The sequence below is a fragment of the Microtus oregoni genome, unplaced genomic scaffold (assembly GCF_018167655.1).
Source record: "Microtus oregoni isolate MIOR12 unplaced genomic scaffold, Mior012 000002F_ref0000024, whole genome shotgun sequence".
NCBI classification, from domain to species: domain Eukaryota; kingdom Metazoa; phylum Chordata; class Mammalia; order Rodentia; family Cricetidae; genus Microtus; species Microtus oregoni.
The window spans coordinates 66,520,039-66,540,663 of record NW_024543061.1 but is presented as its reverse complement, the minus strand read 5'-3'; the positions used below and the strand labels follow the sequence as shown (position 1 = coordinate 66,540,663).

At 46.2% G+C, this 20,625-nt stretch overlaps 1 protein-coding gene across 1 annotated transcript in view; it reads left to right on the top strand.

The window, feature by feature from the left end:
* Galnt8 (polypeptide N-acetylgalactosaminyltransferase 8) overlaps positions 1-19,820 on the top strand; it is a 38,313-nt gene extending 18,493 nt beyond the window's left edge. The window contains exons 7-11 of the mRNA XM_041636084.1: positions 11,849-12,034; positions 12,344-12,481; positions 12,871-12,966; positions 14,459-14,629; positions 19,680-19,820. Of these exons, the coding sequence (XP_041492018.1) occupies positions 11,849-12,034; positions 12,344-12,481; positions 12,871-12,966; positions 14,459-14,629; positions 19,680-19,820 (732 nt within the window). The remainder of the gene's footprint in view (positions 1-11,848; positions 12,035-12,343; positions 12,482-12,870; positions 12,967-14,458; positions 14,630-19,679) is intronic.
* The last annotated feature ends 805 nt before the right edge of the window (positions 19,821-20,625 follow it).

The following is a 20,625-nucleotide window of genomic DNA, read 5'->3' as shown; positions in this document are numbered from 1 at the left end:
AGCTGGATCTCATTGAGGCATTTCCTCAACTGAAGCTCCTTGCTCTGATGACTCTAGCTTGTATGAAGTTGACACAAAACCACCTAGTATATCCACAGACCCAGACCTAGCTCTCAGCCGCATCCCTGACCTGAACATCATCACAGCACCAGATAGAAGCATGTGCCACACAGAACTGCATGGCCCCAGAAACAGCATGGCCCCCAGGCACCAATATGGTCCCAGGTGGCTGACTGGACAACCCATACAGGCCCCCATCTGCAACGGGAGTCACAGACATTGACCAGACCGTGGTTGCTGTAGGGCCATGAACCCAGACATGGCCCCTGGGAGCAGCTCAGGCCTGGATGACACCATGACCCCCGGGCAACACAGGCCACCTAGATCAGCGTGACTCTGGTGGTGGCATGGCTCTTGAACACCCACATGGCCACCAGTGACAGCTTAGACCTTGGACATCCTTGTGGCCTCTGGTGGTAATGTGGGCCATACACGGCCGTGCAGACCCTGGCTGCAGTAAAATCATGGACCCAGACATGGCCGTTGGCAGCACCCTGGGCCTGGACCTTACCATGGCAGCAGGTGTCAAGAAGGCCTCCCACATGTGCCTCCTCCTCGCGGTTGTCACCTCTTCCATTCTGCTTCCTTCCACAGCACAGGAGCCATTCTGCTCCTCCCTCTTCCCCATTTCTCCACCTCACACTCACCCACCATCATGGTGTCTAATACCACAGGGCACTGGGTGGGCCCATGGGTGTCTTGAGGACCCAGGCTGGGATTTTAGACATCAATGTTTAAACACAATGCTGAAAACGCAAGGAGTGTTCAGGAAAGGCTCTCGCTCTTCCTCTGATGGGATGGCGTAGGTCACTGATGCCCAGGTGTCTTGGTTTGCAGGCTCATCCCTGCTTCTTTTGTTTTCCATGGTTTCCTTTGAAGGCAGGTTTGGTTTTTCCTATCGCTTTTGCCTTTCAGTTCTCACACGATTGTCCACATCTGTGCAGGGTACGGTGCTGTTGTGCTTTGGGGCAGTCAGGGTGATTAACAGTCCATCTGCTTAAACTTCCGCCGTGTCCGTAGAGTGAGGACCTTCAAAATCCTCTCTTCTAGCTCCTTTCGGGTTTACAGTGGATGCTGGCAGTTATAGTCATCATGCTGGGCATAGCACACTTGAGCTTGGTCCCCCAAACGATAGCATTCATCCACTGACCAACCCCTTCAATCCTCTTAGCCTCCGGAATCCACTCTTCTACTCTCGGCTTCTGTGTGACCAACTTTTTAGAGTCCACATCTGAACGAGATCACATGGTATTTGCCTTTCTGGGCCTGTATTTGTTCCACTTAAAATGTCTAGACCCATCATGTCACGCTCTTTTCATGTCTAAATAGTTTTCGTGTGTGTGTGTGTGTGTGTGTGTGTGTGTGCGTGCGTGTGTGCATATGCATACTTTCTTTTTCAAGAAAAGTTTGCAGTATATAAGTAATGCGAGAAGATGTAACGTTTCAGATTTTGTAAAACAAAACAATGGCATATCAATATTTTACATAGAAGGGGTGAAATGTCTAGTGCTGCTTTTTTTCTTTTAGAATAAATGAACAATATTTCTAAAGATCCGTTTTTGCAATTTCAACCAAAGAAAGAAAAAACTTAAACTGAGCTTATTTTTTTTGACATAGTTATAGTCTCATCAATTGGGAGATACCTTGGCTGCTTTCATATCTGGCTAGTGTGAGGAGTGCTATAGTGGGAGGGTGGGACTCTCTTTGATTGGCATGCTTTCTTTTCCCTTTGGACTTGTGCACCGTGGTGGGAATGCTGGCTCACATGGTAATTCTGTGTTTAATTTTTTGAAGGCTGTCTCAGTTATAGTTTTTATTGCTGTGAAGACACCATAGCAACTCTTTTTTTAAAAAAAAAAGATTTATTTTTTTTGTTAAGTATACAGTGGTCTGTCTACATGCATGCCCACAGGCCAGAAGAGGGCACCTGATCTCCTTATAGACGGTTGTGAGCCACCATGTGGTTTTTGGGACTTGAACTCAGGACTTTGGAAGCGCAGGCAGTGCTCTTAACCACTGAGATGTCTTTCCAGCCCCCACCCCACAGCAACTGTTATAAAGAAAACATTTAATTAGGGTGGCTGGCTTATAGTTTCACAAATTCAGTCCTTTATTATCATGGCAGGAAGCATAGGCATATGCAGGCAGATGTGGTGCTGGAGGAATAGCTGAGAGCCCTACATCTTTCAAGCAACAGGAAGCTGACTGACTGTCACACGGAGGGGAGTTTGAGCAAAAGAGATCTCAGAACCTATCTCCATAGTAACATACTTCCTCCAACAAGGCCACACCTAATAGTGCCAGTCCCTTTGGGGACCATTTTCTTTCAAATCACCACATTGGGGTCCACTATTCCCTGGAACCCAAAGACTTGTAGTTATATCACAATGCAAAAAAAAAAAAATGCATTCAACCCAACTTCAAAAGACTCCATAGTCTATACCTGTTAGGAATAATCTTAAGACACGCCTCACCACCAACACAAATAATTCCAGTCAGACTAAATTAGACCTAACAATAATCCTCCAGTGCTCCCGGTGACCAGGAGCATCGCGAGGGAGAGAGAGAGAGAGAGAGAGAGAGAGAGAGAGAGAGAGAGAGAGAGAGAGAGAGGTGAGGCGGAGTGGGGGGGGGAACCATGCAAAACCTGGAGACCATGTGTTTCTGATTTGGGTGGCAGCCTAAATAGTCTGTGGGAGTGGTCCTGACCCTCCCTGGGGAGGGGTCAGCGCTTCGTGGGCTTTTTTGGAGGTGGAGTCAGGACTAAGGCAACTCCCAGGCCAGAGGCTGGGGTGATGCTTCCAGGCTCCTTGGGTCTAGGGATGTCAGAGGGCTGGGATCTCACTTTCGACCATACAATATCAATCTCAAACTGTTTCAAAGTTCAAAGTCTCTTTTGAGAGACATGGCAATCTCTTAACTGTGATCCCTCTACAAAAATCAACAAAAAAGCAGATCACATACTTCCAAGTTATAATGGTACAGGGTGTACATTACCATTCCAAAACACAGGGAAAGGAACAGAGCAAGGAAATACTGGACAAAAGCACTGAAAACCAGCTGGGCAAACTCCAAACTCTGCAGCTCCATGTCTGATATCAACATTCCCTTTAGATCTCTAATTCTGTTCCAGCTTTGTTGACTGTAACACCTTTCTCTTGGGCTGGTTCCACTCCCTGTCAGCAGCTCTCCTTGGAAGGTATCCCATCACTCTGGCATCTCTAACATCTTGGATTCTCCATGGCAATCCAGACTTCAACTTCACAGCTTCACACAATGGACTTTCTATTGGCCTCCATTCAGGGACACCCCTGACACATGCCTGGCCTCAGTGGCTTTATTCCATAACTTCTTTCTTTGATCCTTAGCTCTAAATCCAGAACCACATAACTTGAAGCTTCCAACTTCTGCTGTTTACTGGGTCTGGAATATGGCCCCCTCATCCACTTACATCTTCACCAGCTTTCTGTCCTTCACTGTCTAAGCTTGACTGTCCTGAAGCTTGCTCTGTATGTTAGGCTGGTCTCAAACTCAGAGATTCACCATCCTCTGCCTTCCCAGTGCTGGGACTAAGGGTGTGCCCCACCATACCCAGCTCTAAGCTTTTCTTCAGTTCTTTTTTACAAGTCTGAAGCTTAACTGGGCAGGATCTTGCTTCAAGATCATCACTCCCTTTATTCAATTTCTTAATCCATTTATCTTCTTGAACAGAAGAGTAAGTTTCATTTCACTTTCTGGCTCCCATTCTCTTCTCAAACCTTTCCCCTTGTTCAGCTTGCTCCTTCTCATTATATATATTCATTATAGTTACCACTGATATCTATACAACAGAGTCTATACTAGGCTGTTTGGATATTTCCTTCCTCTGCTAAGGGAATTACCCCAAAACTCTTAGCTTTAGCCTCAGGCAGACTCTTCAGACAAAAGGCAGCCACTTCCTTCACCAAAATACCACAAGAACAACTTCTAGGCAACATATTAAATTCTTCTCCTCTGAAACTTCTTGATCCAACCCTGGAGAGTTCATCAAATCACACTCAGCACCACTGTCTTCCATGCTCCTGTGAGTATGGCCTATTAATCAATGCTTAAATCATTCCACTTCTTTCATGACACAATGATGTGGGAAAATGCTCTTGTACACTGTAAAGATTTGTCACTCATATTGGTTTAATAAAATGCTGATTGGCCAGTAGTCAGGCAGGAGGTACAGGCTGGGTGATTAGACTAGGATAATTCTGGGAAGAGGAAATGCAGAGACATAGTTACCAGCCAGATGCAGAGGAAATAAGATGAGAATGCCTCACTGAGAGAAGCACCAAGTCACCTGGCTAAACATAGATAAGAATTATGGGTTAATTTAAGTTGTAAGGGCTAGTTAGTAATAAGCCTGAGCTAAGAAGCCTAACAGTTTATAATTAATATAAGCCTCTGTGTGTTTCTTTGGGACTGAACAGCTATGGGACCAGGTGGGACAGAAATATCTGTCTACAAATGGTCCCCAAACCTTTGGCAAGAATTTCCACAGATAGCCTGAGAAAGCTAGACAGACAAGAACAGAGTTAAGAACAGCTTCTTGGTAACTGTCTTTTCTCTGGTAGGCTCTGTTTCTGGCTGTCAGCAGAGAAGTAGCTCCTTTAAGAGAGGCTTCCTGACTCAGAGACTCAGCATGAGCAACAGAAACCACATGGTGGCTCTTTTAAGAGGTTGCCACTAACATTTAAATGGTGTTTATGAGCAGCTGGCATCAGGCTTCATGATGGTGGAATGGACCTTGAAACTCCACAGAGTTGTGGCATTAAACATGGCTCCCACCAGTACCTCCACCATAAAGCTAGACTCTTAGAAACCTAAGGACTGGGGTGGATGCAGCCATCAAAGCAACACCTTTAATCCTAGCCATGGCACTTAGCAGATTAAAGACTCATTGGTCAGAAAAAGATAGATATATACAGTAAAGACAGATTCAGATGAGAAAAAAACTCTATATGGTTTACAGTGTGTTTAAAAATATATGTAGGCTTGGGAGAGAAAAAAAAAAGGATAGAGAAAGTCCTTTAAAAAAGGAAATAGAGTAATTGGGTATGGCGGGCAGATCTCTGAGTTCAAGAACAGCCTAGTCTATAGAGTGAGATCCATAGCAGACAAAGATACACAGAGAAACCTTGTCTCAAAACACCAAAAATTAAAAATAAAAGAATAGAGTTTTAAGAAAAGCCACCTAAAGATGGAAAATACACAGTAAATCTGAATACTGTATGTTATTGTATTGTCTTTGAATTGTTTAACTCTTGAGGAAGGAAAAACAGCTGTTAAAAACATTTGATTATAAATGCTGCTGGATTAAACAAACCTATTTATTTTAAAAATATCTTGACTTCAAAATATAAGCCAAAAGATATTTTACTTTGGTAAAGAGGTTCTGCTTTTGTTTATATGGACAATGAGAGGCCATGAATTCATTCTGGATTAAGAAAAATAAGGTTTGACCAAGGAAGACTCCCTGAAAAATCTCTGATAGGAGTGGATGGCCCAGATGATCCATCATTTAGAGTACCTCTGTTTCAGTTTCCTCTGAGTTTTACATCTAGAACAGCTTCAAGACTGCTAGCTGACATGATTCAGTTAGTACTCCAGTCAGGACTTGACCATAATCCTAAATTTTCTTTGGGCCCCCATAAGATTATCAGTGCACCCAATCAACAGGAAGTAGCTTAGAAAACTACACCCACATTCCCCCAAAATGGATTATGGATGTTTGTTTTTGTTTAGCATGTTGGTTACAAGTTGTTACAGAATGGTCAGAATGGTCAGAAAAAAAAAAACTAAGTAAAAGATATTAGGACCAGGGTTGTTGTTTGAAAAGAAAAAGGAGAAATGTTTTGGGATAATGATGGAGGAATTACTTTCATTGGTTAATAAAGAAACTGCCTTGGTCCATTTGATAGGCCAGCCCTTAGGTGGGTGGAGTAGACAGAACAGAATGCTGGGAGGAAGTGAGGCAATCGCCATGCCTCTTCTCTCCAGGGCAGACACGATGAAGCTCCAGCCCAAGATGGACGTACACTAGAATCTTCCTGGTAAGACACCACCTTGTGGTGCTACCCAGATTATTAGATACGGGTTAAAGCAAGATATGAGAGTTAGCCAGTAAGAGACTAGAGCTAATGGGCCAAGCAGTGTTTACATGAGTACAATTTGTGTGTTGTTATTTTGGATGTAAAGCTAACCATGCGGGAGCTGGGCGGGACGAAAAACAGGCCTGCCTGTAGCTCCTTCTACAGGATAAAGCTCTTGTGTACTGTAAATATTTGTCACATGTATTGGTCTAATAAAATACTGATTGATCATTAGCCAGGCAGGAAATATAGGTGGGGCAATCAGAGTATGATAATTCTGGGGAGAGAAAATGCAGAGACACAGTCACCAGCCAGATACAGAGGAAGTAAGAAGAGAATGAATATCTTACTGATAAAAGTTATCAAACCACGTGGCTAAATGTAGATAAGAATTATAAATAGATTTAAGTTGTAGGGACTATAATAATTAACCTGTTACTAATAATAAACCTGAACTAAGAGGCCAAACAGTTGATAAATAATTTAAGCTTCTGTGTGTTTCTTTGGGATTGAATGACCGTGGGATGAGGCAGGACAGAAACTTCTGTCTACAACCCAAAGTACCAATGTACATATTACTCCAAATAATATTGTGGTCAGGCCTATCACAGTAATACCCTAGTCCCTAGTATTATCTTCTTAGGGTTTTTATTGCTGTGAAGAGACACCATGACCACAGCAAGTCTTACAAAGAAAACATTTAATTGGAGTGACTCACAGTTTCAGAGATTCAGTTTATTATCATCATGGCAGGGAGCATAGTGGCATGCAGGCAGAGACAGTGCTAGAGCTGAGAATGCTGCATCATGCAGGCCACAGGAAGTTGACTGACTGTCACACTGAGGGAAGCTTGAGCAAAAGATACCTCAAAGTCCACCCCTACAGTGACACACTTCCTCCAATAAGTCCATACCTCCTATTAGTGCCACTCCCTTTGGGGGCCATTTTCTTCCAAACTACCACAAGGACCTTGCATATAGTTTTCCATAATGATCCCAAAAACTTGAATTCTTGTCCCAGTGTGTAAGAGCTTTATTTTTGTCAGGTTCTTGTCAGCATTTGCTGATTTTGTCCTTTGGATAGCGGGTCTTCTAACATGAAGAAGTGACACATCATTGTGGGTTTGAGTTTTCATTTCCTTGATGGGTAGTAGTGTGCCCAGCACTTCCTCTTGCCATCTGTGGGGATCTGCCTTTCTTTAAGAGCAGAACCTGGAGAATACCGGAGTGGTATGGACTGCTCATCTTCTGACAGGTAGTGTTTTATTTGTGCCTATGGATGTGTATGTGTGTGGGAATGAGGGGTAGGTAAAGGACAGCATTCATGAAGCTCCTGTATCATAGGCACTGTGCCAGAGAGTGACGTGTGGACTGCTGGGTTCATAATCTGGCTGTCACACGCTCCCTGACAAATATGGCCAAGTTATTAAGTGAGGACAAAAACAATACCTGTGTGTTATGCATGGTGAGGGGTAAATTCATGAGAAGCATTAGGACATGTGTTATGAGCAGAAACTTCATGTCTGTGGAAAGCGATAGATTGGAAAGTGAAAACACATTGGGAGAGTAAAGTCAGAGGTGGGGCTTCCTTTCTGTGATTCCAGCACACAGGAGGCTCGGGCAGGATTGCTCTGAGTTCAAGGGTCAGCCTGGGCTCTAATGTGAGACCCTGTCTCAAAGAATGGAATAATATGCTATAGGCAAATAATCAAGCATGAGGATTTTTATCTAGGATCCCTGAACCTCACATAAGACGCCTGGCATGATAGTGCATGCCTGGCACCCCAGCCTTGGGGGTCCCTGAGGCTTGTTGACTAGCTGGCTTAGCTCATAGCTTCAGGTTCAGTGAGAGATCCTGGGCAGACTCCCCGAGTCACCATGGATCTCCACATGTATATACATCTATACAAACATGTGTTTAAATACAGCACTTATAAACACATTTTAATTAAAAACAAATAAACTAATGAATAAATAAATAGCCAAGTTTAAAATTGTTCAACAAGAACAATGGATAAAATTTATTATTTTATAAATAATTTTTATTTTTAATATGGATGAAGAGGCTCTTATGCAAACTGCTACATTTTTTTTCATTTCCTAAATTTACATGAATTGTAAAATCCCATCAACTGTAAAAACTGAAATAAAAGCTTAATTTTCTCTTTTGTTTTTGAACAGGGTCTTGCATTTTGTCCAAATGAACTCATGGTGATCTCCTACCTCAGAATCTCTTGTACACGGATTATAGCATGAGCCAACATACTTTACCTTGTACTAGAAATTTTTTTAATTAGAATTTCTTTTCTTTTCTTTTTATTTTTTATTATTTATTTATTTAGTAAAGATTTCTGTCTCTTCCCCGCCACCGCCTCCCATATCCCCCCTCCCCCAATCATATCCCCTCTCATCAGCCCTAAGAGCAGACCGGATTCCCTGCCCTGTGGGGAGTCCAAGGACCTCCCACCTCCTTCCAGGTCTAGTAAGGTGAGCATCCAAACTGCCTAGGCTCCCACAAAGCCAGTACGTGCAGTAGGATCAAAAACCCAGTGCCATTGTTCTTGACTTCTCAGCAGTCCTCATTGTCTGCTATGTTCAGCTAGTCTGGATTTATTCCATGCTTTTTCAGACCCAGTCCAGCTGGCCTTGGTGAGTTCCCGATAGATCATCCCCATTGTCTCAGTGTGTGGGTGCACCCCTCATGGCCCTGAGTTCCTTGCTCGTGCGTTGAAGTTTTTAGAAAATTATTTTCTGCATGTAGTTGTTTTGCCTGTTCTCTGCACCACATGTATGCAGTACCTCGGGTGGCCAGAAGAGGGCATCAACTCCCCTGGAATTGGAGTTAAAGACAATCGTGAGCAGCCTGGTGCCTGGAATCTAACTCAGGACATCTGGGACTCTAGACCATCGCGTCATTTCTCCAGGCCCCAGTGTTTGAATTTGAATTCTTAAATGATTGATTGTGAAAAAAAAAAAACAAGCCAGAAACAAATCAAATTAGGATATAATGTCTACAAGATCTGGGCTAATGAGGAGAGACAGAGAAGGACTTGGAACGATCTGCCTTTGTTCCCTTGTCGGAGAAACTAGCTGCTGTACTTGGCATGCCATCGAGTCCTCCTAACAACCCCAAGGCAGCTGACTCTTCCTGCGCATGAGTGAGCAGAGGCTCAGGAAGAGGGCGATTTGTCTAACTAGGCAGCTGTGGAGTCCAGATGTGAGCCTGACTGTTCAGGAAGGAAACACTCCTCTGTGGATCAAGAGCTGAAGGAGCAGGAGATGAGGGTCACCAGTTGTGAATGTCACATAATAAGATTTATTCCTCAGGTGGACATACTTACGTTGTGCTAACTGAACTGGCATGGGATGGGCCAGCAGCTCTTGGGTCAGAGCAGGGTGTAGGAGGCTGCCAACCTAAATTGGAGCAACTTGCCAGAATTTTACCAGAAATTGCCACCTCTTGAGGTCATCATGAGGAGAAGACACAGGAAATATGGTATCAGCCCAGTAGAATGAGAAAAATCTACTGTCACCAAAACTGTATTTTTTGGGGAGTTGGAGAAATGGCTCAGTGGTTAAGAATATGTAGTGTGTTTGATTCCCAGCACCCTTGGCAGGCAGCTCACAACAACTTTTAACTCCATCTTCAGGGGATCTGATGCCCTTTTCTAGTCCCTGTGGGCAGCTGTATTCTTATACACATACCAACTCCACCATCCCAGATACACACTTACCATTTAATCAAGAAAATAAATCTTCAGAAATCTCATATTTTTGATGCCAAATATGAGCACATATTTTCAGACAGTGAGCCGGTGCTCCAGAGAGTAAGCTGGGGCTCCAGAGTGTGAGCTGGGGCTCCATCAGGTTGACTAAAAGACTAATCATTGCCGGACCACAAGTCATGGGAATATGGGGAAGAAGCGCACAAGTTAGTTACGTATCATTGTGTGACATTAGGTCAAACCAGGCATCTTAGAGCAAGATGCATTCTTTCCTTTTCCTTTAAGTGCTGGGGACTCATTACTACTGAGCTATATTCCCTGGCCGCTTTTTACTTTTGGCCTTGAGATGTGACCCACTAAGTTGCTCAGGCTGACCTTGAACTGACTCTGTAGTTCAGATAAGCTTTGAATTTGCAATTTTCCCTCAGCCTCTAGGGTAGCTGGAATGACAGACCTGGGCCAGGAAGTCCTGGGAAGGTCTTTCTCTGTATTTTCCCTTGCCCTTCCTCCCTCCCTCCCCCACTTTCCTTTCTGCTCTTTTCATGTTCCCCACCCCCAGACAGGGTCTCATTATGTGGTCTTGACTGTTTTTTTTTTTTTTTTGTTCCTGTCCTGGAACTAGCTCTTGTAGACCAGGCTGGCCTCGAACTCACAGAGATCCGCCTTTCTCTGCCCCGAGTGCTGGGATTAGAGGTGTGCGCCACCGCCGCCCGGCCTTGACTGGTTTTCAACTTGCTATGTAGACCAAGGTGTTCTTGAACATACAACACACCTGCTTTCTTTCATCTGCCGATGGCTGAGGTTACAGGTGCACATCATCACGTCTAGCAAGATGTATTTATAAACTCACAGCATGTGTGATCAGGGTCTATGCAAGGCTGAACACCAATAAGCCAGTCAGTACTGGGCTCTCCCTGAGGCAGGACTGAAGAAGGATTTGCGTTTAAGGTCATAGGATGTTGATAGCGTCCAGAGCCTTGAAGTCTTAACCAACTGAGGCAACATTCAGGTTTTCTGCTGACTGGCACTTGGAAGTCACTCAGTTTCTGGTCAGGTGTCCCTCCCTGTTTGGTACCTTGTCCCACAGTGGCTTGCTTCTTCAAAGTCAACCAAAGATGATGTCTTCTAGCAAGAAGAGTGGTGCTGTCTTTTATCACGTAGCCACAGATATATTCAGTGGCAGGCCCATACTCAAGGCAAAAGGGTTGGGGGAGGGTGCTGGCCCCAGGAGGAGGGACCAAGGAGGCTACCAACATCTGGCCACCCTACAGATGTGCATCTTGCATTCTATCAGAAAAAGATTATGGGAAGCTGGCTAGCGAGTGGCTCAGGGTATGGAGCCTCTGGTGTCTTGGGCTTTCTCATTCTGAGGAACAGGCAATCCCTTCTCTGAGTCTTTCAGGAGAACTTCCGGAAGGAGGTGGGACAGACAGGGCTATCTGATACCAGGAAAGAAGCAGTTTGACAAACTAGGTCGATTTATGCGAGACCTCTGGGAGGTGCTATTGAGGTGGAAATGGGAAGAGTGAAGTTTTTCAAGCTGGTTGTGGTGGCCCTTGTCCCCAATCCAGCACTCAAGGAATTAAGGCTAGAAGACTGTAATGAAGCTAATTCGGGCTAAATAGTGAGCTCCAGGCCAACTCAAGCTACAGGGTGAGACCTTTTCTCAAAAGGGAAGGGTCTCACTGGTAAGTGGTGGCACACGCCTTTAATCCCAGCACTTGGGAGGAAGAGGCAGGAGGATCTCTGTGAATTCAAGGTCAGCCTGGTCTACAAAGAGAGTTCCAGGACAACCAGAGCTGTTATACCAGAGAAACCCTGCCTCAAAACAATGAGAGAGAGAGAGAGAGAGAGAGAGAGAGAGAGAGAGAGAGAGAGGCTTAGCCCATTCATTGGCTGTAGGACCCTGTTATTGAAGGAAGGAGGTATTGTCCCTTGCCTGCAGGTGTGGCAGTGTGGAGGGAAGATCGAGATCTTACCCTGCTCCCGGGTCGGGCACCTGGAGAGATCCCACAAGCCCTATGCCATGGACCCAGCGATTCCCCTGCGGCGGAATGCTCTGCGGGTGGCTGAAATCTGGATGGACAAACACAAATACATGGTCTACTTGGCCTGGAACATTCCTCTCGAGGTTGGTCACACACTGAACAGAAGGAAAAATAAAAGAGGAGGAGGTGGCAGTAACGGTGGGGGATGAGAAGGGAGGGGACAAACAAAGCATCCTAGGCTTGGTGGAGTAAGGTACAGTCCCCAGTGTGACTACAGTTCGCAGTCGGATGGACACAGGGCTCCAGGCTTCTGCTTTCCCTATGAATATGAGTGTCAAGGTCACCTCTAGCTTCCGAGAAAACAGCCAGTGCCCACACAGTCCACAGCAACCGATGGGATCAAGGGTGTTTTGAAGTCTAATGAGCGTATGCCACCCGCGTTTTGTCTTCAGAACTCTGGGATCGACTACGGAGACATTTCTTCCAGAAAGGCACTCCGGGAGAAATTGAAATGCAAAACCTTTGACTGGTACCTGAAAACTATCTACCCACTCCTGACGCCGATGCCCCACATCGTCTGCTATGGAAGGGTATGCGCTGGAAAGCCGCAGCTCAGATTAGAACTGTTTCATTGTAGAAAGACAAGGCTCGAAACCCAAAGCAGTCAAGGGGTCAAACCCATCTGGCTCTAGTCTTTTCTTCCTTCTTGGTCCCGAGAGGCTTCCTTTCTTCTCTTTCTTCCCAACATCTTGTTCTTTTTCTCCTCCACCTCTGTTCCTTTTGCAAATGCATCCCTTGTTTGACCCTCTTAGTTCCCCCATCCCACGGTTGCCCACCCGCCTCTGAAATGGGCAGGATCAGATCGCCCTCTGCTGGTTGTGTTTTCTGTCCTCCCGTGGTATAACCCAAACCACAGGGCCTGGAGTGTCTCCTTTCTATATTTTTTTTTCCAACAGTGTGGTTGTATTTTCTGCTTTAGATGAAAAATTCATTGGATGACAGCATTTGCTTGAACAGAGGACCTGTTCCAGACAACTCCCTCCAAATGAAACCATGTCGTGAGTCCAGTGCACAGGTATCTCTCACTGGCCTCCCTGTTCAGGTAGTGGGTGTGTGCAGGCTCAGAGAACCTGTGTCATGGGTTAGAGTGTCTGTACTGTTGAAGGGTGGGGAAGGCAGGAGATGAGCATTCTGGGTAATGTGTAAGCATGTCTTGTTCATTCAAAAACTACAACAGTGACAGGCAGGCCCACAGGGGCAGAGAGGACAGGCAGAAGGGCTCTGCTGGTGACATTCATCCTCCGGGTGACAGTCTTATGGGCAGTCTCCCCCACCACCTCTTTCCCTCTAAGCTTGTGGCTCTGCCATTCATTCTTCTGATGTGTGCCTTGGACATTGGACAAGCAAACCCGCCTATGCTCCTGCAGAAGGAAGCAGGCCAGAGAAGAGAGGGAGAAGGAAGATCCCTTGCCTGTCAGCATAGACACGACACCAAGTGGAGGGTGCCTTTAGGGAACTGAGAATGCAGAACAGTTGGAACCCTGAGTCACAAAGACCCATCCAAGCTTACTGAAGGTCTGTATCAGGTTAGGGATTTGGAGGAAGGCTGCTTCCCTGTGACCAGAATCACTTGGGCTTCTATTGGTGGTGTCTTAACTTCAGTTGAGAGAGTTGTTCAAAGGTAAGTCCTGTCCATCATCCATGCAAGTCATAATTCTTTTAGAATCAAGTTCATCAGCTTTTCATCACTGTGGTAGAATACCTGTGATTGACAACACAGAATCAAAAGATTTATTTTGGATCAAGGTACCAGTCCGTGGTTGCTTGGCTCCAATGCCATGGGTCTCTGGTGAGGCAGAAAAACATATTCAAGTTGCTATCAGGGATGCAAGCATAGGAAGGGATGGGGGAGAGACTAGGGACAAGATGCAATCCCTAAGAACATGTTCTCAGTTCTCCTCCGACTAGTCCTCCTCTGTAACAGTATCATCAAATTATGAATCCACAAAGGAGATGGTGAATCCATTGATTAGATCGGCATGCCCAGGACCCAGTCATCTCTCAGTGATTGGATCCACTAACTGGCCATCAACCATCCAACCTATGAACCTTAGGAAGGGCATGTTAGAGCCCAGCCATCATAGAGCTCTGGGAGAAAGGAAAGTGGAATGAGTTGCCCTTTCTTGTGTCTGCCCTTCTTGCTAGAATGTGCTAGGCCTGGTGAGTAAGGCAGTGAGCTCGGTGTCACAGGCTGTTCTTGCTCTCCCAATGGCCAGGCCACCCATCTTCACATCTTCCCCAATTCCCTGAAGTTTCTGTGCCCATGTGTAGGGAGTAAACTTGAAACTGGCCATGAAGTCGCATTTCCTGAACACAGAACAATGGTTGAGAAGGAAAAATTCTTCAGATTGCTGCGTCTCCAGAGGACTCGAACTCAGATCCTACCCTAGGCACTTTTAGGATGGTCCCAGCCCTCTCTTTAGCTAGCTAGGCTTTCTAGTGTACAGTTTACTGACTGAGGCCTCCCCACTGACTGGGCCCAGCACAGTGTCCTTGCTCTGTTGTAGAATGTGTACTACCTCCTTTCTGGGGAATTCTATGTGGGGGAACTCATTGCAAAAAAAGACGTCCATGAACAGTACTGCCTGATGGACTCTGGCCTCGGGAAGGACCCCACATTGGAGCTGTGTTTGGAGGCAGTGAAAAGAGGACAGCACATCTATTGGGATTTTCAGCAGGTGAGTAGCTTGGGTTTGAAAGGGCAGCTATGCTAATACAACATGAAAGACCCAGGTTTGCTTGTATCTGTTGTGCTTTACGAAAATGACTTTGTGCACTAGTGGGTAGGGAGAAAACTGGCCACACACATGTGCATACACACACACACACACACACACACACCAACAAAACTCCCCCAATCATCTCAGGATTTGTTGTACCACCATCTTGTTGCTGCCTGTTGTTACCTCATGGGTGATAGTTTCTGATCTGTCAGAGGGGCACTTCATGAAGATTGTTTGGCAGTGGTTCATCCTTAAGACAACAGAATACTTTGCATCAATGGAACTGGCTGTGAAACTGGGTCTCTTGAATTACAGAGGAGTGGTCAGGAGAGAAAAATATTTCAGATTGCTGTGGTTCCAAAGAGTATGGGTTCAACCAGGTATCGTCACCTTTTCTGTAGCTAGTTTCCCTTATGTATAAAATGGAGACAATAAAGATCTACTTTATGGGATTAAGCGAGATAGCATGTGACAAGCATTTGGCTCATGCCCAGCAAACAGGAACATTTGATTCATGAGTCACTGCCTGTAATTTTATTAGTAATAAGTATCAGACTTAGAAACACTGGGTGGAAACATGTAAAAGCCCTTCCTTCAGTTGAATGCACACCTATAACCCTAACACTCTAGATGCAGAGGCAGAAAGATTACCAATAGCTCAAGGCCAGCCTGGTCTATGTGTGCGTTCAAGGCTGGCCTAGGGCTATACAGTGAAACCCTTCCTCAATGAACAAACAAAGCTCCTCCTTTGACATCAGCATTGAATGACCACAACAGAGTGGAGAAAATTTGCCAGAAGTCCTGTGACTCCTCCCCAACCACTCCTCTGTTTCTATTCAGAAAATGGCAAGCCTCCCATGGCATATCAAGTCATAATAAGACTAAGTACTTCCCCTTGTATTAAGGCTGGGCAAAGCAACCCAATATGGGGAATAGGGTCTCAAAAGCCAGCAAGAGAATCAGAGACAACCTCTGCTCCCACTGTTAGGAGTCCCACAACTGTCACATGTACGCAGAGTGCCTAGGTCAGTCCCACGTAGGCTTCCTGGTTGTTGGTTTGGAGCTCCTTCCTTCGAGGGCAGGTTGGTTGATTCTGTGGGTTTTCTTGTGATGACCTTGACCCCTTCTGGCTCCTACTCCTTCCTCTCTCTCTTCAGTGGGATTCCCTGATCTCAGCCTAATGTTTGACCATGGCTCTCTGCATCTGTTTCCCTCAGTTGCTGCATGAAGCCTCTCTGATGACTGTTGGGTGGGCTAGGCACCGATATCTGAGTATAGCAGAATATCATTAGGTATCATCACATTGACACTTTTCCCCCCTCCAGTCATGTTTGAGTCTGTCCTGCCTCTGGGATGTGCTGGGGAAAGGGTGGCACAGAGATTGTAGGAGTGGCCAACCACTGACTGGTCTAGCCTGAGACCCATGCCAGGAGAGTGAGCTCACCCCTGACACTGCCTGGAGCCAGACGCCTAGGATAGAACCAAACATGACTGGTTTTGCTTTGTTTTTAAGAGTTTGCTGACAGCTATGGAAATCCCTTTGGGGAAAAGCATGTAAAAAACAACTGCAGAGGTTTTACAGTCTCCCTGAACTATAATATTGATTTTGAGGAGGAGGGAGAAGGGAAGGAGGAGGGGTGGGGAAAAAAGAGAGGTGAGGAGGACCACTCTGAGCTCTGATGACAGTGAGTGGCCAGACTCGCTTAAGCCCTATGCCTGCATCATTCTCCTCACCAAGACCAGAAAAAGTGTCCCTGTGTCCTTCCTTCTGTGTCCAGAAAAAGTGTCCCAGGCAGTCCTTCCTTCAGGGAGCCTTCCGTGACTCCTAAGAGCAGGGTGGTACTTCTCTACGTACTCAGGGTTCCTTTAATCCTTGTCTAATTGTCTCTTAGAATAATGTTTACTCAAACTTAGCTTTTTTGAGACAGGACCTCACTCTGCGGACGTGGGCCTAGCAACCCCTAGCCTCCAGAGTTCTGGGATTATAGGTGCGCACTACTATGCCTGGCTTCCCTCACCTGCCTCTTTCCACCACAGAGCAACAACCTGTAAGGCCAGGGCCTGACTGGGTTTTGTCTGTTGTCTGTTACTCTGTGGTGACAACATCTGGAACATGGCAGGCATCTGACAAGGGCTTGAGGACCAAGTGTAAGATTGTTGCCCTTGGGGTAGCAGCTTGTTGAGGTGGAAGAGGACACAGGATTATGCAGCCTTCCCTAAGTAGAAGAGCCTTGTCAACCCTCCATCACTATGACAAGGACCTGAAACAGTAAAGTCATAAAAGGAGAGCATTTGCATTGGCTCCATCTAGTTCCTGATTCATTGCCCTCACAGTTGGAGGCCTGTAGTTAGTCAGCACATCATGACAAGAACACATGGTGAATCAAAAAACTCAGCTCATGAGCCAAGGGCCAGAAGAGAGAGAGGACAGCCTTGGGCTCTCACCCAATAACTGGAGACCTATCTCTAAGTAGTTTCCACCTACTCCCAATAGTGCCATGCTGAGGAACAAGGCCTGAATACACAAGTCCTTGAGGAACGTTCCAGACCCTAGTGATACTGAGGAGTTGCTTGGGAAGTGGTTCTGAGACCAGGGGCTAAGATACAAGAGTAGGGAAGGACTTCCTACCAGGCCAGTGGGTTTAGGGGCCCTGCAAGAACACACTGTCATGGCTTCTCTAGGCAATGGGAGTCACCAGGCCCAGCATGTGGCAGGTCTAGTGTACCATGGGATTTTAAACCCTTAATGGACTTGTTACTTCATGTACAAGTCTAACAATGCTGAGTCATTAATTTTATCAGGTCTTTTATGGCTTAATAAATTGAATTTCCTTACCCACTGAAGACTATGTTCATAAATCACTCCCAGTATTTAATTTTAAATTTAATGACCCTTAATCTCCTAAGTGTTTACAAAGTACAATCTGAACATGAAGTCACAAATTCAATTATTTGATGACACATCTTAAAATTGGCATGACAATGTTAATTAGTAAGATGTTGACTTTTCTTAAACAGTGCATTTGTCCTGGTAGCATTCTTTGGGAATGTGTTGAGTTTCCTTAAAGTCATATTTTATGACAAAGCTTCTGGAATTAAAAATACTGTTTGTCCTAAAGAAATAAGTATTAAGTAGTCAAACATATGAAAAATTGTCTTCCCAAGAGGATTTTGGAAGATGGCTGTATTATTAGTGACTTTTCTCAGTATTGTGCCAAAATGTTTGACAAAAGCAGCTTAAGGCAGGAAGGGTGTCCTTTGGCTCGTGGTTTGAGGGTGTACAGTTCACCATGGTGAAGAAGGCAATGCTAACGCAGGAATCTGGTGAGTACTGCCTTCTCCCTTTCCCCCTCTTTATTCAGCCTCAGATCCCAGCTCAGGGGATGGTGCCATCCAAATTTAGCATGGGTCTTCCTTGGTTAACTTTCCTGAAGACACCCAAGAGTGTATCTCCTAGGTGATTCCAAACCCAGTCAGGTCAACGGGAAGATAAGTCATTGTGTCTCCTACTCATTGAGGTTGACTAAAGAAGAGATGCTTTTATCTGAGTGGAAGGCCTGGCCTGCAGGACAACAGGACATTTCTGTCTGCCACTCTGAGGCTGAATCCATTCTGTTTATGACCTCTGTGACAAGAACTCGGCAAGTTAAAGAGGAAGGTGATTGGGTGGTTCCTGGCCTAACGCTTAACGCTAAGTTCATTTGAGCCAATTCCTTCTTTCCAGTCCTTTCCTATCCATGTTAGGTCCTAGAAACAGAAATGTTCAGATATAAGAATGATGTTGTGTTGGATCCCCAGGATCTTCTACACCCTATTTACTTTGTAGACCCAACTTACAAATTGCTCTACTAAAAAGTTCCCAAAGAACTGAGAGGCAGCTGTGGTTATTTGCTCTGTTTACTTCTGCTCTCATGAGTCTGAGTCTTGAGTCATTCAGAGGAGGCTGTGACCTCTGAGGAGCACAAGGGAGCCAGTGTGGGCGACTTAGAACAGACCCTTTCCATGAGAGGATCGTTCTTGAGACACGTGGGCATTCATGTGAGGAGCCTGGCATCTGGAGCAAAGCTTCAGAGGGAGGGAGAGGTGAAGAGGGCAGCACAAGACCCAGAGGGGCTTCCAGAAGTGGTAGGAGGGGCAGATGGCACCAGTGACTGAGAGGTGCAAGGGGCAGTGTCCAAGGGAAGTGAGAAGTGAAGAAGGGAGGATGCCCTTGGAAAGAGGAGGAGTACAAAGGGAAGGGTCTGGTAGTGCACACGGACTACCAGGTTTCCAGTTGCTCAGCTGTGGCCATAAGAAAGGAACTGAGTGGGGCGAGAGAGGCTGTAGGAGAAAAAGAAGGATCAGCTTCCCTCCCTCCCTTCCTCCCTATTTCCCTCCCTCCCTCCCAAATAAGGATGGGGTACATAAAGGTGGCCTTAGATCCACCATACGACTTTCGTGTATCTGGCAGCGGACCCTCAAGGAACAGTGACCCCAATTCCAGCCTTCACGTGACTTCTAAACCCATTTTAGAGACATGGAAATCAGACTCAGAAAGGTCATGGAAGTTGTCCAAGGTCCCGGGGTGTGTATATGGGAAGTGAGGTCTCTACCTCAATTCTGCATTAACGCCCAATGAACGGTGATGGGAGGGTACCACTCAGAGGGGTGAGGTAAATGGGCTGAGACTCCTGTGCTGTTTCTGCTCCCTCTGTGAAGATGGAGGGGACAACAGGAAGAGTGGTCCTGAGGGGTTCTGTGGGCTCAAGGGTGGGGAAGTTCAAAGTCGGGCAAGTGTCACAGGGATATGCCATGCAGGATGCCGCCATGATTCCCAGCTGAGCTCAGGGCTGGGCTTTTACCCCTGCGAGACACCATAGCTGCAGCTGCCAAGCTTGTACACACAGCTGGGCAGAGATCTGTAGGCAGGCTAACTCTACTCTTTGCTTCTCTTTCTCCAGCTGGGCGAGCGGATGTGCTGCCCAGGAGGATACATAAACACCTTGACTTTATCTCTTCCATCTAGGGAAAACCCATCAGAAACAGGAATACTGCACGGTGTCTGGAGATCAGGAAGGACCCCTCAGGTCCCTACAGGCTTGCGTTAGTGAACTGTACCCAACAAATATGGAAAATACAACATATAGGCAGAAACTGGGGTCACTAATAGCCAGTGAGCCCCAGAGATGTGGATTTGGGGGGCCTGTTTCTAAGGTTGGAACGGCGTCTAGCCACAGTGCTTTTCCATACTGGGGAAGGATGAGAGACAGATGTGGCTGTCTGCTGTGACTTCAACATGCCGTTCACAGAGGTGAGGCTTGAGCACACGTGGGAGTGTCTGCTGGGGAGAGTGAAGGAAACTCGGAAGCCTAGTCCCCCAGCTCGCCTTGAGAGATCGTGATATGCATGGAGCGCCATTCTGGGAAACGTCTCAAAATAGCCAGCATCATCTGCCTGCGCTGCGGAGCCAGTGAGAGGGAGGAAAGTTGATCTGTGGTTCCCACCAACATTGTTTAGCCTTCACTCCCGACAGCTACTACCACTGCCTGGCCCCCACCTCCTCCCTGGTCATCTGTTCCCCTCCCCAGACTGTGCTGGGTTGGGCCACGTGAGAAGCTGGATCCTCTTCATTCCAGAAGCCTGACAGCTACCCAGGTGGTCTCAGTTCCCTCCCTGTCTGGACCATTCCAAAAGAGGCAGCAGACATACAAGTGACTTTCTCTAATCCCTCTACCACATCTTCAGTGTAGGTGCCCTGGACAGCCAGTCTCTCCCACTGTGACATGCTCACATAGGTGGGAGAAAGCAGAGAATCCTGTGTGTGTGTGTGTGTGTGTGTGTGTGTGTGTGTGCTGTAGGCTCCTGGGGTCTCCTCCAGAGTGGCCAAAAGACACACCAGCCTCAGCCGCATGGAAAGGCATTTGGCCCCATTCCCAGTGGGAAGCCAACTTAAGGTACATGGAGGAAACTTT